We start from the raw sequence: 24887 nt of genomic DNA on the forward strand, positions 1-24887 counted from the left end.
TAGTAGAAAATGTGAAGTGGAGTCTGGCTAAGTCTACAAGACAAGTGTGTGTGTGTGTTTTCTACACATAGCAGATCTTAAATGGGGTTACCTAAGCCCTTTGAAGCCCAGAAGATCATGAGCGAGTTCCAGATGTCAAACATTGAGCTTACACTGTGGATATTGGTCTTACTTAAGAGTGATTTCTCCGATGCTCTGGTTCTTCTTTTTTGGAATAAGTTCTTAAACTTGTTTTTAATTTTACAAGAGCCCACGGAAAAGAGCCCTTGAACTTGTTTTGTAAAAAAAAAAAAAAAAAAAAAATCTTATTTTATATAACAATCCCAGTTCCCTCCCCCTACCATCTTCCCATCCCACCCCCACCATCCAGTCCTCAGGGAGGGTGAGGCCTCCCATGGGGGGAATCATCAAAGTCTGTCACATCATTTGGGGCAGGACCAAGGCCCTCCCCCTGTATCTAGGCTGAGAGAGTCTCCCTCCATAGGGAAGGGGCTCCCAACACCCATTTGTGCACTAGGGATAAATACTGGTTCCACTGCCAGAGGCCCCATACATGGACTACTCAAGGCCCCCAAATGACACCCACATTCAGGGGGTCCCATTTGGTCTTATGCAGTTCCCAGCTGTCAGTCTGGAGTCAGTGAGTTCCCACTTGCTCAGCTCAGTTGTTTCTGTGGGTTGCCCCAAAATGGAGACCTTGAACTTTTAAAGCATTGGAATTTTTAAAGACTAGAGGACTTTTAAAATTGAACTGTATTTTGGTTGTGAGCCTAGCCTTTAACAGCGGAGCCATCTCTCCAGCCCTAAAATTGTACTGTATTCTATATTATCATATTAACAGGAAATCTTAAAGACAAACAAGAAAGGAAATATTATGATTTAACAGTGATATGCTCATGTGTGAAGTTGATAAAGAATAGTGTCCAGGGTAATTTTGATTGTCAAATGAACAAACCTGGAGTCACCCAGCAAGATGGGACATCCATTAAAGACTTGGCTTGATCAGACTGGCCTGTGGGCATGTGTATATGGGATATTGTATTGGTTACTAATTAATGTGGGAGAGCCCAGCCCTCTGTGCGTGGTACCATTCCCCTGGGCTCCAAAGCAATACAGAGAAGCCCTGTCCCGAAAAAACAAAAAAGTAAATCATCAAACCCACGCCATTCCTTTCCCCTCTTGATTTGTTCCCCAAAGTCTCCCATCAGTATTCCTTCTCAACTTCGTGTGACTTTTTATTAGCCAACTGAATCTGCTTAGTGCTGCCAGTATGTGCATGGATATAGGGTCGTCTACTGGAGCATGAGTAGCCTCTTAGGGAACAAATCCCCAAGGAAACGGACTCACTATCTCCCAGCAGCTATCAATTGCTATTAGTTCCTCAGCTAAGGGAGCTGACCACCTCCTCACTCCATGCTGGAATTTTGTTTGGCTTGATCTTGGGCGGATTTTATGTGTGCTGTCACAATGGCTGTGACTTCATGTATGCGATAGAGCTGTCATGTACAGAAAATATTATTATTTCATTGTAGATATCCACTAGCTCTTACAATCTTTCCATTCCTTTTCCATGATAATCCTTGAGCCTTAGGAGAAGGTCTAATACAGATACACCCTTTAGAGCTGAACACACCATTCTCTTCCCAGCATGTTAACTACTTATGGGTCTCTGCATTAATATCCATCTACTACTGCAAAAAGAACTTCTCTGTTGGAGGTTGAGAAGCATAATAATCTATGGGAATGAAGATAAGAACTTAGGAGGTAGTTGATTACTGTGTTGACTTAGCAAACAGTAGTAAGTTCTTCCCCAGCTTCAGGTTCTTAGCCCAGTTAACAGTACCAAGCATGGATTTCATCCCACTGCACCGACTTAAATGCAATTGGGAAATGGTAGGTTAATCCTATAATATTCACAATCACAAGATTATTAAAACACAAAATTGGAATGCAAAATTGGCTTTTAGTGTCAGTTTTAAATATTATAAAATTTTAAATATTATAAGTAGCCTAATATCTTTATTTTGATTAATATATAACCAACTCTGTCTCCCTTTAATATATGTATGTGTATATAATGCTTAGATATGTTTATTTGATTTAAACAGTAGGTTAAAAATAGAAATCATTAAGCTAGGTATGGCAGCCTTTGATCCCAGTACTCAGGAGACAGAGACAGGCAGATCTCTGAGTTTGAGGCCAGCCTGGTCTTACAAAGAATGAATTCCTGTACAGCCAGGGCTGTTACACAGAGGAACCCTGTCTAAACACACACACACACACACACACACACACACACACACTCCCTAGATATTATTTTAAAAAGAAAGATTATGTGAGGAGAAAACAATGTTTTTAGATCAATTTTCAAGAATAAAGTAGGGCTCTCTAAGAGATTAAATTAATTGGTGCATTGACCTTGGAACTGAGAAGATACTCTGATTTAGAGGAAAGCACCTGCTAGTTTATTAATATATAAGTATTTTTAAAGAAATGCCTATTTTTATTATGTTACAAAGTAATTGGGTTATGAATTAAAGTACTTTGCAGGAAGATGAGTGATTGCCCAAGGCAGAGGGAGCATTACAAAAAGGCACAAGAAAATTTGTGAAAATAGTGGTTGCTTCCACTATCTTGATCATGGTGATAGATTTTCTGTGGGTTTGTATACATGTGTCAAGACTTATTAAAATGTGCACTATTGACAATTGTTCAGTTTATGCTATAAAAATGGGTTCTTAAAAATCAATCATATCTCAATAAAGCAGTTTTATGTTTGCATGGTACTGGGGATGGAACCCAGGGCTGCCTGTGTGCTAGACAAGCTTTCTACTTCTGTGGCATATTCCCATCCCAAATCAATAAAGCAGTCTTCAAAAACTCACCTCTGCAACCAGTGATACAGCTAACACTACAGTTGCTGAGTGATCCTTTGTTTCTCATACTCCTACTCTAATCTCCCAGGCTTCATTCATGACTCATATAACGTTCAGTGATGCAGTCAGATGCCAGTGATGGTGCATAGAGGGCTGCATTGGTGGTGGAAGGGGACTGTTATTGTATTCATTTGTTGCAACCCTTTCCTAGACAGTATATCTTTTCAGACTTTATGTATGTGTATAGTTGTAGACATATGAACCTTTTCACATTATTTTATGAGTTTTTAATATTGCATTTGTGAAAATATATTGTGAATTATTCTGCAATAGTTTTCCTCTAAAATCTCTCATGATTACTCCATCTTATTGGCAATTATGCCTCCCTCCCTCCCTTCCTTCTTCTTTTTTTTTAATTCCATCTTCCCCTTGTTGTCTTTCCTCACCTTGTTTATTTTTTCATTATTTTTAAATTAAAAATCCTGTCCTGCAATATATTTTATGTTTGATCTCCCCTAACTCCCATGTCCCTACCCAACTAGCTTGATGATCTCTCTCTCTCTGTGTGTGTGTGTGTGTGTTTCTCTCTGTGTCTTTCTGTCTCTCTGCCCGTTTCTCTTTGTGTGTCTCTTTCTTTCTCCCTCTGCTTTTCTCCACCCTCAGCATGTCTAATGCATCCTTAAGGGCTAGGTGCCACAAGGGAATTGATTGTTTGCAGCTATGTGCCAGGTGTTGCACTAATTGCCCAGGGTATCACTGTAGCACTGAAACTATGATGTATGCAAATGTCTGACTACTTGGTAAGCACTAGGTCCTTGACAGTAATGGAAAATTAGCCTCTATTCCTGGAAAGCAATTTAAGATTGATTATCCATATGCATTTCATTTTAGGATCTATGACTATGACTGGAGAAGGTATAAGAACAACTGTTGCTGTTATTGCTGTCATAGGAAAATTGGAATTTGAGAATCCAAGTTGTGGCATTGCAATATATGTATGTAACGCATAATGATCAAGTCAGAGTATTTCATATGTCCATCTCCTCAGACATGCATCATTTGTTTGGGTGGAGAATATTTAAAGCCTGAGCTACTGGGTATTTTGAAATATACAATTAATTTTTTTCTTATCTAGTTCTGCAGAATAGTAGCAGTTATCTTTCCTAGCCAAGTGTGCTGTATACACACTAAGCAGCATCTTCCCAGTCCCTCTTCCTGCTTTCTTCTCAGCCTGTGCTAAGCACCATTCTATTCTCTATTTATATGAAAGCACATATTTCAGCTTCCTTGTGTAAGGTCCTGCAATATTTGTCTGGGCTCCTTTTATTTAGCATAATATTTCCTAGCTCTATCCAGGTTGTGTCAATGACCGCATTTCATTCTTTTTAGGGTTTGATAATATTCTGTTGTGCTTATATGCTACATCTTTTAATCTACCCACTCATCTATGAGCACCCAAGTTAATTCCATACCTTGATTATTGTGAATAATGCTGTAGTAAGCATGGGGGTATTGGTGTCTTTTTGACATACTGACTTCATTTCTTTTGGACATATGCCCAGTTAGGAGACTTCTGGGTCATAATCTAGTTCTGGATCTATTTCTAGTGTTTGGAGGAGCCCCCATGCTGTTTTACCTAAACCAATACTGTGAAGTGTTTTCCCGTATGATTTCTCCCAATAGTTTCATGCCTTGCGTGCAAGTCATTGATCTATTTAGAGTTGATTTTTGTATGTGATCTAGTTTCAGTCATATATGATAATATAATGTTAATATAATACCATATAATATTACATATATGTATATATACATATTTTCACTAAGCACCATTTATTGAAGACACTTTCTCCAGTGTATGTTCTTGGTGCCCTTTTAACATTTTCCGTTATTTCTGGGTTGTTTATTCTGGTACCATGCTGTTTTGGCTACAGCAGTTTTCATATGTCATGTTTTGAAGTCAGGTATTTTTATGCCAACAAGTTTGTTGTGTTAGCTGTTGCTCACAATTGCTTTGGCAGTTCAGAGTTTTTTGCAGTTCCATACAAGTTGTGAGAGTGTTTTCTCTTGTTTCTTTGAAGGCTATCACTAGTGTTGATAGATGTTGCATTGAATCAATATATTACATTGAATAATATACCTATGCCACAGTAGGATTCTTCCAGTCTAGGGTCATGAGGAGTCATTCCAGGCTGCTGTTGTCTGTCCCCTCCACACCCTCTGTGTGTGCTTGTGTGTGTGTGTGTGTGTGTGTGTGTGTGTGTGTGTGTGTGTGTGTGTTTTGATTTCTTTTATCAGTGTTTTATAGATTTTACTGGAGGGTTCTTTAACCTCTGTGGTTAAATAATTTCTAGGTATCTTTATAGGTATTACAAATGGGATCATCTTCCTGATTCCTTTTTCAGTTAGTTTATTGTTGTGTTGGTCTATGTCTTTCAGTCCCAGCACTCAGGAGGAAGGGGCAGGTGGATTTCTGTGAGATAAGGATTTCAAGGCCAGTCTGGTCTACATAATGCGTTCCAGGCCAGCCTGGCCTACATAGTGATCCCTTATCTCAAAAGTTTAAAAAAGATTTACTTTTATTTTATGGGTGTGAGTGTACCACATGCATGCCTGGCGTTAGTGGAGACCAGAAAAGAGCACAAGAACCTCTGGAAATGAAGTTACAGATGGTTGTGAGCTGCCATGTGGGTGCTGAGACCCAAACTTCTGGTCCTCTACAAGAGCAGCCAGTGCTCCAAATTGCTGAGCTATCTCTCTAGCTCCCACACTAACTTTTGTATATTGATTTTGTATTCTGTAACTTGCCTATCAATTCTAACAAATTTTGGTTGTCTTTATGTTTTTCTGTATATAAGGTACTGTTATCTGCAAATGGTTATTTGACTTCTTCCTTTCCTACTGGATATTTATATCTTTCTCTTGCTTAATTACTTTAGCTGAGGTTTTCAGCGGTCATATAAAAAGTGATAGACAGAGCTGGAGAAATGGCTCCAGTTAAGACAACTGGCTGTTCTCCCAGAGGACCCACATTTGATTCTCAGGATCTACATGATGTGATGCTTCATGACTGTTTGGAACTACTGTCCTGGAAGATCCATCTGTCTCCTGGGATTCATGGGTACTGCACACACATGATGAATAGACATACATGTAGGCAAAAGACTCATATATATAAAGTAATAAAAACATTTAAAATATTCATTGACGACAGATCTTCCTGGGAAAATCAGGTTGTTCTTTATAGTCACTCAGTGTTTTTTCTTTTTCAAAGTATTCTTGATTCTAGTCATTTTAGTAATTTCTGAATATCAAATTCAGGGCTGGGGTGTAGTTCCGTGGTAGAATACTAGTTTAACATGTGCATGGAATTAAGTTTATTCTGCAGTACCTCAGAAATGATCTGTACTAAAAGAATTTCTAAATTAATCTTCATTAATGTTATTTAGAAGAATGTAACCTAGACTTTGAAATTAATCTATGAGAGTCACCATTTAAAATTCTTTTTATCAGTATAATTTTGGGGGAGATGTCTGTTAATATCTTTTGTCCATTTTTTTTTGTTTTGTTGAGGTCAATTTTAGGACCATACATACGACAGGAAAATGCTCTATCAGCTACATCCCCAAATCTCTTTGGCTGGCCCATTTAAAAATTTTGTTATTACTTATGTATATACATATGTGGGGATATGTATACAGGAATCCTATTGCCTATGGACGGCAGAGAGGGTGTCATATTCCTTGGAGGTGGAGTCACAGGTAATTTTTAGCCAACTGAACTAGGTGCTGGGAAGCAATGCATACTCTTAACATCTGAACCATCTCTCCAGCCCAGTTTGGCCCATACTTAAATTAGAGTGTTTGGATGTTTATTGTTCCAGAACTACTCATTAAAAAGATTCTCTTGGCTGATTTTTTCATACATCCGTAGACTATCTGTGAATCTAGTTCTGAGTTTTCTATCCCATTTCATAAATCTGTCTTTTTTTGGATGCGTGCCATCTTATCTTAATGACTGTGCTGTTACATAACTTTTGAAGTCAGAGAGTGTCACTAACATTTCCCCACCGTCCTTCAATACTGAGTTGATTATTATTTTGGGTCTATATTTCCATATAAACTTTAGAACCTTTATTTTTGACATGTGGTCTCATTATACACCTCTAGCTGGTCTATAACCCTCTGTGTGAACTAGGCTGAACTTAAACTCACAGAATTCTGCCTGCCTCTGCCTCTATAGAGTTCTGGGATTAAAGCATGTACCACCATGCACTGACCTAGAATTTATATTTGATCCAGAAAAAAACTTGTTGAGATTTCTATTGAGATTATGTTTAATATATAGATCTATTCAGAAAGGACTGACATATTGATCCTTCTTAATGATTTACTGCATATACTTAGTTCTTGGATATTTTTCATCAGAGTTTTGTAGTCTCTTTTGTAAGATCTTATACATATTTTGTTAGATTTCTATAAGCATTTCATGGATTTGGTACTAATGTAAATGCATCATTTTTGTTGTTGTTGTTGGGGGTAGTTAAGACAACGTCTCTCATTTTATAGTTCAGGCTGATCTGGAACTATTTAGGTCAAGATTTACTCCCCATGCCTTTGTTTCCAGAGTGCTGGGATTGCAGTTGTGAGCAACCATACTTGGATTGGCATCGTGTTTTAAATTTCTAATTCAGCTTGTTTGTTGCTGGCATATCTCTTTGATTAACCTTACATCCTACAACCCTACTATAATTGCTTATTAGATTCAGGAGTTATAAGATACCATTTTAATTCTGCTCATAGTATATTTTCCCTCTATCAGTTGGATCTAAGTCTAGCAATGCTAACACCATTTCACAGTTCCAATCTCTGTTTTGCTCCATCTGTATTAAATTTTTCTCTTTTGTCCTCTAAGGTGGTGTGAGGACACCATGACAGTCACAGTGGTTTATGATAACTCTGAGGCAACAGAGCTCTGTGCTGCTCAGCACCTCTACCTCAAGCCTATAGCAAAATTAATGATCAACGTATTGCTCCCAGAATGTATAGAACCCGTGAGGCCGTTCTCTAACTGGGAAGTTCTTGACCAACTGAAAAGTCTCATTTGCCCTGACCAGTTCACCACAGTGCGACTCTCCAAGAGTACAAAAGACTTCATCCGATTTGAGGGTGAGGCTGAAACCCGAAGTTTGGTTCAGATCCTGAAAGCAAAGTTACATGGGAAGATCATCAAGCTAAATGGTTTGAAAACTGACTTAAAAGTAGTGGCTACAGATGCCCAGGGAGAGTGGGAACACTTCCCTAAAGAGAAAGAGGCCTTAGTGACTGCTGGTGCTGAAGAACATGACCTTGGTAAGAGCCCAGATTCCATCTATTTTGAAGGCTTGCCCTGTAAATGGTTTGCTCCTAAAGGTTCCAGTGGAGAGAAGCCATGTGAAGAGATCCTTCGAGTAGTCTTTGAGAGTTTTGGGAAGATCAAGAATGTGGATATCCCCATGCTTGACCCCTACAGAGAAGTGATGACAGGTGGGAGCTTTGGGGGTTTTAACTTTGGCTTGCAAACATTTGAAGCCTTTATCCAATATCAGGAGTCAACTGACTTTATAAAGGCCATGGAATCCCTTCGAGGAATGAAGCTTATGCTTAAAGGAGATGATGGCAAGGCTTTGGCATGTAACATTAAGGTAAGAAGGATCCAGACTTCAGTTTTCATTGTTCAAGTGATCCCAAGACTGAGTTGGAAAGAAGCATCTCAATTAAATGCCTTTAGATTACACCAGGGTCTGATCAGTCGGTGCTGCAGAGATGCATGCTGTCATGTATATATGTATGCTTAGGAAGAAAAACAATCTTAATGTGAACACCCAATCTTCTAAAATCAGGGAACCCACCTGCTGGAATTTTAAAGCGGTGGTTCTTATCATCTGGGTCTCTGCCCAAGCTTGGGGGGGCATTAAAGGATTATTCATGCCTCCCATGGAACTAGTTCATATGCTTATTATACTTGACAAGTACCCAAGTAATACACCATTTTTAAAAAGCAATAGATATTTAATAAAACGTAGAAAAAAAAAAAAAAAAAAAAAAAAAAACACAAAACACTGGAGGTGGAAAAACGACTTCTCAGCAGTCAGGAGCACTGGCTGCTCTTGCAGAGGACCCAGGACCCAAGTTTGGTTTCCAGTATCTACTTGGTGGCTCCCAAGCGTCTGTAATACATTTCCAGGGGATGTGAAGCTCTCTTCTGGCCTCCGTCATTACCAGGCATACAGGTGGTACATAGACATACATGCAAGCACAATTCCCATACACATAAAATAACAAAAGTATCATACGCTAAATAGGAACTTAGTTAGGAACAAACATAAAGCTGCTTTATTCATTCTAGGTTTGACTTCTAAATTCGTCACACAAAGCCACTAATAATTGAGCCTTCTTTTAGATATGGGATGTATAACATTAAACACTATATTTTCAGCTAGATATGGCAGTGTGTGTCTTTTATCTCAGCACTTATGATATGGAAGCAAGAGGATGAGGAATTCAAAAGCTGCTTGGACTCTGTGAGACTCAAGTCTCCAAGAAAACAGTAGCTGGTGCTGTAAATGTAAGTGGCTGCTGCAGTGCTTGCCCAGCATCCACAAAGCCCTAGGTTCCATGGAGAAATTCAGGTGGATTGTCATACTTTTTGGTGTATGAACTTATGATAATGCAGTTTATTGCTTTTTCATTTCTTTTGCTTTTAAAATACATAGATAAAAACCAAACAAGTACATATATATAGTCAACGTTTTTATTGATTGTGTTTATATATTATAAATCCACCTAAACTTTTCCATGACTTCATTCCTGTTCTCAGAGTTTAATGTTCTCCTACAGATTTTATAAGTGGTTACTTCCATCAGTAATTATAATTTAGCTGTGCATCTCAGAAATGATTTATAATGTGATGTCTTTAAAATTACCTTCTATATACTTCACTCTCTACCCTCCCATTCTGACTCTCCACCAGAAAAATCTGTTACTGAAATGAACAAGAATATAAAGAGCTGTCTGACAAAGCGCCTAAATATCCCAAGATTTCTACTTATACAAACCAAAGAAGCCAATTGGCTAAAAGTTATAGTTAGTATGAGGAAAAATACAAGGTATTTAACTAAAACTTTATATCTTAAGCTACCAAAAAACAAAAAAACAAAAAACAAAACAAAACAAACAAACAAAAAAAACCAACCCTCTCTAGTCTAGTGTTAAATTATATTGGCCATAGACATCCAGGATAGCTTAAGGTTGCTGGAACATATAATCCTGCTAAAATAAACAACCTTATAATAATTTCAGAGTTTAATTTGTTACTAGTATTTTTAGGGGATAAATAACTAATTTGTGTTAATAAACTGATTCATATAAATGGATGGCTGTTTTCACTTACGTATTTACTTAATTTTAATTAATTTATTTTGTTTTGAGATGAGCAGGCCCGAAACAAGTCTAGCCTCAAGTCTGGAGTCCACCTCCTTCAGTCTCCTATGTGCTGGGTTTTCAGGCACGTGTCACCACACCTGGCCTGTGTCCTCATTTAAATCTTATAGACTTATAAGAGTGCAATGCAGGCATACACTTAATCATGATTCCTATTGTGATGGAATAGAACAGTATAGACGAATTCTTTTAAAAGTACAATTGCAGGCAACTGACAGTCTTTTCAAGCTAGAAAGAACCCAAGAGAAGAGTATTGAAGGAAAAGAATATCTACTGTTTTGAAAAGGAGAATGATGTATTATAAAGCACAAAAAAAAAAATCTGCAGAACAGAAAAACACCCATCTTTAACAAACAAAGAAAAAACCCTGATGGCAGAGGGAATCTAGGACACTTGGAATTGAGGACACACACCACACAGACACGGAGGGAGACAGTACAATGAATTGCCCTCACAAGGGAAATAAGTAAAACAAAATTTATAAAAGTTCTCTTGCCTGTAATTATATATAAATGCACAAGATAGCAAAAATTACTGTCTTGCTTTTCCTTCTTAGGCTTAGACTGAATTATCAAACTTATGTTAAATTACATTTACTTTCCACACTTCCCCTGTTTAGCAGCATATGCTATATAAGTACATACACACTGGTATTTCACCATAATGATTTTGGTTCTTGTCTCAAATCATTGATTTTCTTTTTGTATACATCTTATTTTCATTATAATGCATTTACTATATTTCTAGTAATCCATTTTAATCAACACACTGCATTAAAAGCATCTTAATTTTAAATGAATATTTTAGTACTGTAGTAGGATGCATTGGATTTAGCAATCAAAACACAGTAGAATAACTACATCATATTGTTTAATTCACAGCTATAGAAAAATGCTTGCCTTTTAAAATACAATCAAGATGAGACTCCATAGTTTATGAACAGCGAAATACTAGGAAACAGTGGATGAAGAAATAAGGTCATTTTTCATCCATGGCCATTCATAATTTTGTTTTTAGAAACCTGGAAGAAATGTTCATCTTTGAGTTGTAAATATTCTGGTAAATCTTGTCATTTAGTTGTTTCTTCATCTCATGAGTTTCCGAAATAAGTGGTGTTAAAGAATCAAAGTTCTTTTCTGGGCGGAGGTAGGCGACAATGGCCACATTGAGGATTTCCTCATAAAAGTCCTCATTGAAGGCATGCAGGATATGTGCTTCTATGGACTTTGTCACATTCTTGTGCTATGGGTTCCAGCCTTGTATTCACCACCATCTTATGGGCATTCCCACTTCCAACATCAGAGAAACAATAATAAGTGCCAGTGGAAATTTATCCTGGAAAAATTAGCTGTGACAACACCCAACTGCTTGGAGCTACAGCAGAAGCTTTGCATCACTTGACCTAGGCAGAAGTACAGCATCCTTTAGGCATTCAGCAGGTTTCTAGCAGGTTTATTGCAAACCATCTGCTGGGAACAAGGGCTGTGGCCTGATCCATACCTCCCATGGAACCAATAAGCTCAGTCCCCTGGACCAGCTGGGGTACTCAAGCAAGAACTCTGCATTTCCGGATTGGTTGTACACTAGCCGGATTGCACCAGCAGCACAGGCATCAGCACATGCTGACCTGAGTAGTTATCTCTAGGAGGCACATCGATTATCATCCTGAAGTACTAACCCAACAATGGAAAAGTTGCAGCTAAATTCTTCTCTAAACCAGTCTTCGGCATGAATTTCAGTTTCTAGTGCATGCATGTGTGTGTGTGTTTGTTGTGTAGTTACTTGTGTTAAAAGGAACTGTGGCTGTGAATGTATTGTTTTCATGCATATTTACTTATTTAATTTTGCAGCACTGAGAATACAACCCAGGATTTTGCTAATTCCAAGCAAGTACTCTAACACTGGGCTACCATCTCTAGTCCCCTACATTTCAGTGACTAGTTCGCCTTCTCTTTATTTTTTATTATTCATGGTGGGCATCAGACTAGACTTCCTCTATACTGATGAGCTAACACATCTGCCTCTGTTCTAGTCTATAACCATATCTATTTGTCCCACTTACTCATATTTCAAGATATGAAATGTAGTTTGACAATGTGATATCTCATTTGGTTTGTTTTGTCGCTTTTCTGCCTACCCCATTCCTTGCCATGCTCATTATTTTTTTTTTATCTCTTCTGTCTTTAAAAACAATAACAGCATATCAGTCTAATTGATTATTATGGCTACTAGAAATAAATTTCTGACCCATCCCTAGACTGCCCCGTAATGCTAACCATGGTCATATGTAAAGTAAGTTCCTACACAAAAAGTTTAAGACATGAAAGTAGGAGGGGCACTCGGTGGGAAGGAGTTGGGATTTGTTGGAGTGGGAGGGTAATAAAAGAGAGCAAAGAGGGGACTATGTTCACAGTACAGTAGAAACATATATGACATTGTCAAAAATTAAATTAAAAAAATAGCCAAAACTATTGCTATACATGTATAAAATTATGGTAATTTGATACACTATTTCAAAGGTTTGCCAAAGAACATTCTACTGCCTCCAAGTACTGTTCTGCTCTTGGCCCATAAGCAGTAGTGCTGCATGGCTAGGATTCAAAGGGCATATTGAATTCTTTGGCTTTGGATTGCTGTGTGCCATCTTAGCTTTCTCTCATCTGGGACCCATCCAGCCCACTGACAAGTCTTTCTAAGAAATCTTTTCGTCTGTTTTGGGAGCAGGTTATGTTTGATACAACCCAGCATTTCAGTGAAGGAGCTATCCAGAGGAGGAATCAGGAAAGGTTAAAATTACAAGAGCTGGAGGAAGAGAGGAAAAAGGAAAAGAAGAGAGAAGAGGAAGTAGCTGAAAGGTATGTAGACTGAATTTTAACACTGGTGAGGGTTTTCCTTTTGAATTTTGGATTAATACATTTGGGTGAATGGTTAGAATTGAAAGATAGCATGGAGGCGAGAATGGGCTTTAGTGCAGATGGAAAACTCCATCAAAGACAGGCTTTGAAAGTGCAGATGATAAAACAGGCAAAAAACAAGAGACTGGAAATGTATGCCAGGAAGTGAGACTAAGTAATAAGGGATAATGAGACTAGACAGGTTAAGAAATCTGGGGGAAAGCGATTTTAAGAGAGAATAAGGAGCTTTTGTTTTTACACTGCTGGGGGTTGAACACAGGGCCTTGTACTTGCTAGGCTTGCGTCCCACCTGTGGGCTTGTGGGCTGTAGTCAGAATCCAAAAGCTTGGAGTGATAATCCTGACCTATTGAGTCAAATTTTATTACTTTACAAATATTATCTAACCTACCAATTTAAAATTTAAAAACCACGTAGTTCTAGAAAAGCTTTCTTTTTGAAAAAATGATCAAGAAATAAAGTAATCCTAATCATGGATTTGTTGGGACCATTTTTCTTTTTCTTTTTTTTTTAATTGAAATAGATTCACTTTATTTTTTTTATAACTTCTGTAGTCAATGAAACATTATTTTGCATTTCTGTGGCATTTTCTTTCTTTTTTTCTTATTTTAGAAATCAATCCCAGTTCCCTCTCCCTTCCTCCCTCTCCCCCTCCCTTTCTCTCTCCCACCCTCCTATCCCTCCCACCCTCCCCTCACACTCCCCCACTCCACATGTAGTGTGATGGCTTCCAGGAGGGGTTATCTAAATCTGTCAAGTCATTTGGAGTAGGGACTAGGGCTTCTCTCCTGTCTCTAGGTTAAGGGAGTGTCCCTCCATGGGGAATGTGCTCCCAAAGTCCTTTTGTGCACCAGGGATACATCCTGGTTCCACTGTCAGAGGTCCCTTAGACTGCCCAGGCCTTCTAACTGAGACCCATGTTCAGGGGGTCTGAGTCGGTCCCATGCTGGATTCGCAGCTATCAGTCTGGGGGCCCATTAGTGCCTTCTTGTTTAGGTCAGCTGTCATCCAGAAAATTAGTTCAGAACTTTAGCTGCTTCAAAATAACTATTCTTATTCAAATTACAGACCACAAATCCTATTTAGATAAATAATCCTTTGTCCTTTAGCTAAGTACTGAACCAGGTAATTACCTTTTATTTTTTCCCATATTTTCATGGGGGTCTATCTGAATTTATTATAGGGTTCTTTTAGTCACTGTATCTTTAGCATTTGTTATTTCTTTATAATAGCCATTTTGAAGAGGTGAGAATGAATCTTAGCGTAGTTTTAAGATGCATTTTAATTTTTTTAATGTATGTGTTTGACTACATGTGTATATATGTACTATGTGTACGCCTAGTACCCCTGGAGACCAAAAACGATGTCAGGTCCTCTTGAGCTGGAGTTACATATCCTTGTGAGCTGACATATGAGTACTCTTAACTGCTGAGTGAACTGTTTATCTCACTCTTAGTGTGGTTTTGATTTGCATGATGATGGCTAGAAGATGTTGTCATATCCCTTTTTTTCCATTGGACTTGTTTGTTAATTCATTTACTCATTTATTACTTAGATAATTTGATTTTTGATGATTAATTTAAAAAATTATTTATATAGTCTATATATTAACTCATATATATATATCAAAGTAAAAGGGGCAAAAAGTTAAGTTTTATAATTAGGAGACTGGAGAGATGCCTCAGAGATTTAGAGCACTGGCTGGTCTTCCATATATTCTGGTTTGAATTTCCAGGACCCATGTGGCAGCTCATAACTGTCTGTAACTCCAGTCCCACGGAATATAACACCCTCTTCTGGCCTTCAAGGGCACCAGGCATCCATGGTGCACAGGCATGCCTGAAGACAAAACATCATACACATTAAATAAATGAGTAAATAGTGGTAAACTTTGGAGTGGCTTCTTTCTGTATCCACTTATATCAGAATTGAAATCTCCTATCTTCATACTGTACAAGCAGGAGCTGAGCCCACACCTGTCAAGGCCAGTTGTTCATTGGATCTACATTCACGTTAGGCGTTTCTCCTTTTTGCATTGCCATAAAGGGTGGAGCCCACCCACCACTATGTTTTTCCCCAGTCTGAGTCTTGTCCTGCCTATACTTCTCAGCATGGCATGTCAGTCTCAAATGGCAGGTCTCCACTCAGGATGACACCTGACTATAGCCTTCCAAAGTATGGAACATGGCAGATCTGCTTTGTCTTGTGCCTGTGACTATCATCCCCGTTTTATCAGGGCTTACTATGTCTCAGACTCCAGGTTCCCCTCTCCTGCCAGGTAGCTGGGTGGACTGCTTTCATACACTGGTTTTCTGAGCTTTTGTGATTTCAGACCATATTCCCTTTCATTCTGCCTTCGTAATAGAATCTGGTGTTCATTTTCTTGACTATTCTCCTTCATGGCATCACATAAATGTGCCAAAGCTTCCCTCCCTCCCAGCCAATTGCTATCCTTTATACATTTGTATTTTACCAAGAAAATTGTGTTCCCCCTTGACTGAGATTTTGTGGATTTTAGGTAGCATATGTTTTATTTCTTTGTATGTATGTGCTTGTACAGAAGCAGGTGTGTGTGTGTGTGTGTGTGTGTGTGTGTGTGTGTGTGTGTGTGTGTGTGATTTTTCTGTCCATCTGGTTTTTTGTTTCATTTTGTTTTGCTTTTGAGAAAGGATCTTTCACTGGCCTGTAACTTGCCAAATATATTAGTCTATCTGGTCAGTGCATCCCAGGGATGTACTTGTCTCTATTTCCCCTTCACTGGACTTAAAGATGTGTACACCATGCTAACTCAGGTTCTTATATGTACAAGGCACTCACATTACTGATTGAGCCATCTCCCCAGCCTCTGGTTATTATTTTACCATGAATTGTCAATTCTAGGTCCCAAGGTTAGAAATCATAGGTTATGGGAAAGGTGGGCGGATAAGAGAGGAAGCCAATGGCTAATAATTATTGCTTGAATGAATGATGAATGTTAATTGTTGCCTAGAAAAAGAAAAGACGAAGTAAGAAAAGCCCAAGAGAAGAGAAAGAAGGCTAGGGACAGGAGGCGAGCTCTGAAGGAAAGAGACAGACACCGGCAAAGAAAGGAGAAGGTGAAAGCCAAGGCTGAGGCTACTCAGGAGCTGGACTCTACAGAGGAGTGGGAAGAGAGGAAGTACTTGCTGGCTCAGAGGCGGGTTGAGGCCCTTCGTTTGCTCCGGGTACTCCTGAAGAAAATTGCAGTAAGGCTGTTTCCCAGTTATTCTCTTCAGTTTTGGTAGTTACTAGTCTTTTTGAGCCCCGTCCTTTGGCTTCAGGTACTGTCCCACTAACAATGAACTGTGTGGCAGACTTGAGGCATTCATCGGGGTTTCCTTTAAATCACTTGCTCTCACATAGGCCCAACGTGGATTTCTAAAAACAGTCCTGTGTCAACTCCGCCCTCCCTCTGTGTTTCTAAACTTTAGGATAGTATTCAGAACACTTTAGCTACTCTGTTCTCTTTTCTGAGTTCCTAATGAATATGATGGGAAAGTGCCAGAGGGATCAAAGGGTGGGTGTTGTATGGGCACTAGATCTGTAGCCTTCTATTAACTTTATTCATCCATCCATCTGTAACAGGTTTGGATGAAAAGGGAGAAGAATCTTGAGCCTTGTCAGGCTCATATTAGCCTTGTCCTGAACTATCTGGTAAGGAGTTTTTAAACTCACAGACTGATTATCTTCTTCACAGATTTCCATTTCTATAAGATATTTCTCTCCCTTTATGGGCTCCTAGAGATTGCCAGAATCACAGATAGCTTGGAGTAAAAGCCAGAGACGTTTTGGAAGTATTCATTTAGAAGTCCATATGCAGTGTTTTTAAATAGGAAAAAATGACAGCTGTTGCTAGTCTATCAAGTGAATTTTGTGTCTATTTGCCATGTTGATCTCTTGCTTGTTACTGTAGATAGCTAAACTTGGTGAAAGCAGGATCAGAAAAAAAAAATAATTTCACACTTGGATTATTGATAGCAAGCCCAGCTGGATTAGATTTTAGTTTACTTTAGTGATGTCCAAGTGGGACTCTTTGTAAAATCCACCTCTTTAAAGTAGTATGGAACCTAATTCTGGAATCCATTAATATTGACACTGATTACAAGTTATTGGGGGGGGGTGCTATGCTCTGATGAGTGACAGACATCAAGGGCAATGTGCTGCAAACCTTCCTGGGGATGGGGATGCAGGCATCATTGTTCCTTTCCTCCTCAGCTGTGCAGAACAGATTGCATCAGATTGACCACAGGCAACAGGCAAATCTGTGGGCACAGCTAAATTTTCTACTTGGTGTTTTGCTTTTCTTTTCTGACTTGGTAAGGTGCAAGTGTTACACCACGAAACTGTGTCTCTGGTCCCCCCACATCTTCCATCTTAACGAGGCAGGTGGCTCAACTCACAGGCATCCTCAACTTGCAATCCACAGAAAAAAGATTGGAATATGAAATGGAGGGACAGTTTATTATTCAGTTGCCCTTGTTGGACCCGTTTCACCCATGTGTATTTTTTTTTGTACTAGATTCCTGTGAGGGCTACAGAGCATTCTTTATTCCCTAGCGCCTATTGTAAAACAGAAGGCTTGTCAATTTTTGAGCAAATAAAGAGCGAGGTGCTTTAAATGCCATTCCATGTGAATGGTCACAGATTCAGTAAAAATAGCTCATTATTAGATCAGGACATTTAATTTAGTACTGTTTCCTCAGTACAGTATTGTTCCTAATTTGGAACTAGCCTGGGATTCTTCAAAGCAACACCCGCTCAGTTTTTGGAAAATTTCAATCTTTGTGTTTTGTTTTGAATTTTGGTTTACCTTTATTTCTTTTATGTGTGAGCAGGGAGGGGCAGAGTGTGTGTGGAGGTCAGAGGACAACTTCAGAGAACTGAAGTCATTTCTCTCCCTTCTCACATGTGGTCCCTGTGTTAGAACGCACGTCATCAAGCTTAGAAGCAGGCATCTTTACCTGCTGAGCCATCTTGCTGGCTCTATTTGGGTTTTCATGAGTGATCATTAAATTCTTTTTCTTTAAGGGATCCACACAGTGTAACCCACAGGAGGTTGATGCTATGAAGCCTGAAGCTCATCACACCCCAGAAGCTGCATCGAAACCTCCAGACAAAGAAGAATTAAACACACCACAACTTCTAGATCAGGAAGAAACACCAAGTAACCAGGCTCCCAAGTCTGACAGTAAACAAAAACAAAAAGCGAAGAAAAGAATGAAAGCCCCATTACAGAAATCTTCACATAGACCTGGTATGAAACAAGTAAGATATTCAACTAGAAAAGAGGAAACTAGAAAAGGGTTAACTGATAGGTGTGACTACAGTGTGGTATCTGACCAGAATTCCTTGCAGAGTACAATGAATCCAGACCAGTCCCTTGAAAAAGAAGATCTTGGAAGTTCTAATGCATCACATTCTTCTAGAAAAGTTGTGATAAACCATGGCAGGAAACAGAAGATCTATGAAACAGATGAATTTATTGACTATCTATTAAACTATTATCAGACTCCAGAATATGCCCGATTCTGCCTCGAAACGAATCACCTAACAAGCACATGTCAGTGGCAAAGAGATGTCTACGCTACAGGGGATGGGTTTCAGGTCAATTTGAGGAAGCACAGGAGCCACTCAACCAGTCTGAGTGAAGTGGAGATCCTGGAAGGGAAAGAACAGTATCAAGAGCAGGATTGGCCAAACATGTATATAAAGGCTCCTGAGAGCAAGTCAGAAAAGACAGAGAAGTTCAGTTATGCCAAAGAATTTACCAAGAAACTTAAAAACCATTACAAGGACATAGCAAGTGAAACTGAAGATCACCTGTCCCCAACTGATGGAGAAAACTATCCAGTGGAAAAGATTCACAGCCACCGAGATTCTCAACACATAAGAAAAAGTCCAGTTTCTTCATCGTTAAGGTCAGTAGATACAGGTTTGCCATTGGCGGACTTCTTGGAGGAAATTAGTAGTGATTCTGAATGCTTCAGTGAAACTCTTAGCATAAATGAAGAGGAGGAAGAAAGGTCTGTGGCTGTCTATAATAGCTCCCCTGAAAAAAGACCTCTTGGTACTGACAAAATTGTTACTTGCAAACAGAAAACTAGGTCAAGTCAGCAGACCTTGTATTCAGAGTGGAAACATGACACTGAGGAAAAATACTCTAAACACAAGGTTAGGGCACCAGGTAAAAGGTCCAAGTATGAACTGAGATATTCGTGGCTTAAGGATGAATGTGCTTCCATTCAAGTTGACAGGAACATAAGCAAAAGTAGAGAAAAAATAGCCCCCAAATACATGCTTGATGAAGGCTACTACCACGAATCCAGTTCCAGTGATGAATTAGAGAACATCACAAGAAAGAGGAGGAGAGTTACTGGCACTATGTTTGGCCAGAATCTGAAATATAGACCCTTTCATATGCCGTTAATGCCACCGAAACGTGCTAGAGCTTTCTATTTGGGATATTTCTCCAGAAAAAGGCAGAATCCTTGGAAGTCAGAATATAACCAGGATGTAAGAAGGTTTAAAAGATATGAAAGTTCTGAAGATTACATGCTTGATTCTGGTAATTATTATGTTAGTCATGATGACAGCCAGGCGCACATTGAGTATGGAAGCTACTTAGGAGACAGCTACTCTGGTTCTTTGTATTTTAAAATGTTCTGATGGTCACTTTGATCAGGAACACCTTTATTTACAGGAAACAACTGACGAAAAGAAAAACTTCAAACCAAATATAGCTATGTTGTTAGCAACCACAGAGCAAGAACTAGAAGAGGGTCAAGTGCAAAAGCTTGTTCCTCTTGCCAAAGTTTCAAGTGTAAATCAAAATGACTGCAGGTATACATACCAGCAAGGAAATAGAAAACCTATAGCTTCTGAAGCTTGGTGACACAATGTAATTGCAAAACTTCATGGTTCAAGGACAGATTTTATTTTAAGCTTTAATTTGGTGCCAGTAAAGGTGCAGACTAGCAAGCATTAAGAAGGTTGACTTATCCTTCTATGGCACTTTTGCTGTCATAACATCTTGCATCATCTATCTTCAAAGAGGACAATAGTGGACAAAAAGGCATCTTTTGATGTGTTCTTAGATTTGGTCAGAAACACTATATATGGTAACAAACTTTCCTGAATTTTACTTCATAGTAATTCTAGATAAAGGAGAGATCCAGAGGCTAGAACCTATACTAGGTTTCATGGCTTTAGAATTTCATGAATACCCACCAGAAGGAAATGAATATATTCATAGTACTCAAAAGAAGAATCTAAAAGGGGCCTATTGCCCTTTGATAGTTAAATAGATGGGACCATTAGAATTCTTCTTGCTTGTTTTATGAACCCCATCACTTTCCATACAAAAAAGCTCCAGGATTGAATTAAACAGGGGGATTTACAAGGAAATACCAAAAAATCCTGGCGTACCAATAATGGCACTTGGGAAGAAAAGTTGTGACAGTATTCTATTTCAGGCTATGTAATCCTTTCACTCAGGGTTGGGTGACATCAGTTTGTAAAAAGTCACTGAATATCCCCCAAACTGACTTTTATAAAACAGTAGCAAGTGCCTCCTCTGCCCTTAACAATGCCATGGAGTTAGGAAGAAGTAAAAGAAACGTCCATAGTTTTCTAGCTGTGGAAAAATTGTATGTGTGAAGAATTTGTAAACGATGTTAAATACACAATTTATCTTTTTGCCAACTTGTTTTGGACTTCTTAAATGTTTTTAAATTGAGATATTTGTAGATTCTTGAAGACTTACCCTTAGCGCAGTGCATGTTCTGTAGAAAGTGTGGCCGACTCTTTCTGCCTTACATTGGATTCAGGACCTCAGGGCAGTTAGTTGACCTTCCTTTTTTCCAACCAAGCTATACCTGACCTGGCAATTGGTGATGCGTGAAATTTGAGACTGCCTGCAACAGGAATAGTTGTTTGGAATCCACAGCATCAGCGAAGGGCAGCAATTTCATTTCAGTCTTAACTGGACATTCTGCAGGAAACCATCTGCTAGTGGGGGCGGCTAGGATGCCAGTCAGTGGGGTTACTTACTATCCCGTCTCACATTGTGTGCCCATAAACTGCCTCTTGAGCAACCTGGTGTCTGAAGTGCTTACAAAATCTTATGATTTACCTGATGTAAAAGCCACCGGTTGTTTTATTGGTCTGCAATATTCCTATTTGGAGAGAAGTGTGTTCAACCATATAAAAGTTCAGAAAGGAATGTAACAGATCCACATGTGTTACTAATATAAAAACAAGTGAATAGTATGCTGCCTCTCAAGTTCAATCCCACTTTCAAGCCAGTGGTTGTTTTCACTGTTAAAGCTAGGTTTGACTTATTCAATCCAAAAGATTGCTCACGGGTTGAGTGTGCCTTTTTTTGTTTCGTTTTTGAGGACTAGCAATGACTATTCATGTTCAAAGTACTGTTGCCCAAAGTAGCCTTCGAAATTACTAACAGCTCATACTTTGTCAGACAGTTTTCTGGCAACATATTATTCTCCTCCAATAAAAATCTGCCCCACCCTACATTTTATTCCATTGAAACAAACAAAAAAAAATTATATGGGTTTGTAATAGAAAGCAGCTGATTGTTTTCAAACAAGCAAACCCCACTCAATTTCTTCCCTCACTTGATAATTTTTCCTGAGGGATTTTAGGCATTTTTGCTCAGTAAGAAAAATCAAACGGCAGAGTTCAGCAGCATGTGCAAAGTGTTTTCTTTATTAGATGTGGTGCTAAGTCACTTTGATGCAGCACTTTTGTCCTGTTTCATTGTTTGCTGAATGCTCTCCTGGGGCCTACAAGTAATAATCCTGCTTTTGCTGAACACTGGAGTTTTGTATCTGTCTGTGGTATGCATTGTAGATTTGTGTCATCCCCTTTTTTTGGTGTAGGCCTTATGGGAGAATCGTATTAGCTTACTTTGTGCTTGTCATTTGGCGGCTTAGTAAAGAATGTAATGGACCAAACTGTTACGACTACTTCTTGATATTGTTGTTACTTAAGCGAAAAGTATTTTCTAGTATCTTCTTTTTGTTTTATCAAACAAGGGCCTGTGTTGTTTTTATTTAAATAGGGGTTCCATATGCTTTTTCCTTGTATGTGCTGCTAATCCTGTAAGGAGATGTCTATAAATGTGCTTTGTTCATTTGTTTGAATTTCTCAGGTAGAAAGCCATGTAACCTAGGTAATTTGAAAACACAACCAAATCAATGTGTTTTTGTTGCAAAACTGTTTGAATGTGTTGATTTTAAAATAAATGGTGATTGATTCCACTTTGTGGGAACTTTCTATCTGTAGTATGATATGTTGCACCAGCGTTGCTCTTTTTGCTTATTTGCATTGTTAGAGAAATGATATTTTAATTTTCATATCTTTAAAAATAAAATGGTCAATAGTGACAATAGTGACTATGGATCATTGTACTGACTACATTGATGCACACCCATAACATTTCTAACCCATTTCAATATTTTACTTCTACTTCTCCGTTACGATAGGAACTGGCTATGTCAGAGTTGATAGAACTAAAAGCCAGTTCGGTTTTCATTTTGGATAAACTGAAATAGTATTTAGACTCGAAATTATCCTTCTCTAAGTACATCTAAAATTATTTTTGAGTATATCATACAGGTATACAATGAAATATGTTCTAATCTGTCCCCCCCCCCACTTCTCCAATTCCCCTCATTTTCCTAATAAACTCCCTTAAAACTTAATTTTATTTTCTGATAACACACTATGTCTAGTTAGTGTTGTGCACATGTGCATGGGCCATCCATTGAACCATGGGAAACTTAACAGTGGTCATATCATCAAAGAATGATCGATCCCCGTCCCCAAGCAAATGTCCATTGCTAATAGCACTTCAGTATAGGGTGCAGCCTGGAGATCACAATTACCATCTATACTGGGATTTTGACTAGCTTGACCTTAGGCAGGTAACCACAGCTGCTTGAGTGCATGCTAGTGACAGCCATGTCCACAAGATAGCACTTCACAGCTTTCTTCCCCATCCTCTGGCTGGCATGCTCTTTGTGTCTCCTCTTAAGAGATGACCCCAGAACCTTAGTGGTGATGGTGGGTGGGGCTAATATAGATGTCATGTTTAAGGATAAACACACAGTACATCTTTTCACTACAGGGTCTCACTAGAAACTCAGGCTGGCTTTGAATTCCCCATCCTCTTGCCTCAGCCTCCCAAGTGCTGGAATTACAGGTGTATGCCACCATGTTTAGCATAGTATGTTTTACCAGTGCTGTTAATGGTAGCAAAATTAACTGGAATTTCATTTCATCTCATTCACTCAGTTGTGTGTGAAACTTAAAAATTGATAGATGTCCAAAAACAAATGGATATGGGATGGGGAGTGGAGTGTAGTCCAAAGAGCTTAGGTTCAGAATTTGTCTTTGATCATTCAAGAGTTAACTGTATTTATACATAAAGTAGCAAACTGCTTCAAAGTATTATATAATGAAGATAGACTGCACTTTTAACTCTAGGCACGTTAGAGATATAATGTTCCTTGTTGGGTTTCACAAGCTCTTTCTGAAACATTAAGGACTGTATGGATGCTTGCTCTGAACAAAAAAAAAAAAAAAAAAAAATAACAACCAAAGTCCCCTGCCTGGTAAGTTGATCACATTCTAGTCGATGGCCCCTTGCCTATGAGGCAACATCAATTGAACTTGTTTGTGGAAAAGAAGGCATATTGTTGGGAGGGGATAGAAGTGAGTCTAAATGAGTTAGGAGTAAAGTGGGGTATGTGTGAATATGATCAAAGCACATTGAATGTATGAAATTCTCAAAGAACAACAACATTTAGGACAATAAAGGGCAAACACTCCTCCTGCCATAAACCCCCTAAACTTCCTTAACACTTGGAAACCTCCCCCCCCCTTCAGTAGTAACATTTCTTAATAACACTGTTACAGATTTCAGTTTAGAAACTTGATTCAGAGGCAGAATTTGACAAGTCACAGTATAGTTCAAGCTCATTATTTCTCAACTTGTTCCCTTTCTTCTCTATTTCCTTCCTATGTAGTTTAGGCAGGCCTTTAAACTTATCTTCCTACCTCAGTTTCCCAGTGCTAGGATTACATTGTTGGTCCTCTTGGTACACGCACAAGTGTAACACCCAAAAATTAAACTAAATTTTAAACTAGTCAGATGACTAAATCTGACTTACTACATTTTTAAACTTAACTTTTTAAGAATTTTAAACATGTATACAATGTATTATGACCATATCTAAACTTCAACTCTCCTGGACCCTCTGGGACATGTTCCCTAGTCTTTAAACTAATATCCCACTACATCTAATTAGTTCTGCCTATATGTGTGTGGGTAGGAGCATGAATAATCTACTAGTGACCACACCTTCAAAGAAAATTGATAATGCCCACCTTAGTTGCCTTCAAGTACCAAAATCTCCTCTTCACTTGGTGCTTGAATTTTGGCTGGTAAACATGTGACCACAGCTTCTGTGAAGTCATGAGTGCAATAGCTACATCATGTCCAGAAGACAGCATTCCATAGCACTACCCTCATCTCCCAGCTCTTAGGGTTAAAAATATTAAAAGCAAGCTAGCCACACTA

General features: G+C 38.7%; 1 protein-coding gene across 2 annotated transcripts in view; it reads left to right on the top strand.

Moving 5' to 3' along the window:
• The window catches only part of LOC127217411 (A-kinase anchor protein 17B), a 109030-nt gene extending 88370 nt beyond the window's left edge, over positions 1–20660 (top strand). For both annotated transcript variants that reach the window (XM_051178395.1, XM_051178394.1), the window contains exons 3-7: positions 7788–8556; positions 13079–13209; positions 16257–16491; positions 16871–16939; positions 18314–20660. In XM_051178395.1, the coding sequence (XP_051034352.1) occupies positions 7804–8556; positions 13079–13209; positions 16257–16491; positions 16871–16939; positions 18314–19951 (2826 nt within the window). In that variant the 5' untranslated portion in view covers positions 7788–7803 and the 3' untranslated portion in view covers positions 19952–20660. The remainder of the gene's footprint in view (positions 1–7787; positions 8557–13078; positions 13210–16256; positions 16492–16870; positions 16940–18313) is intronic.
• The last annotated feature ends 4227 nt before the right edge of the window (positions 20661–24887 follow it).

This window comes from Phodopus roborovskii, unplaced genomic scaffold (genome assembly GCF_943737965.1).
Source record: "Phodopus roborovskii unplaced genomic scaffold, PHOROB, whole genome shotgun sequence".
NCBI classification, from domain to species: Eukaryota; Metazoa; Chordata; class Mammalia; order Rodentia; family Cricetidae; genus Phodopus; species Phodopus roborovskii.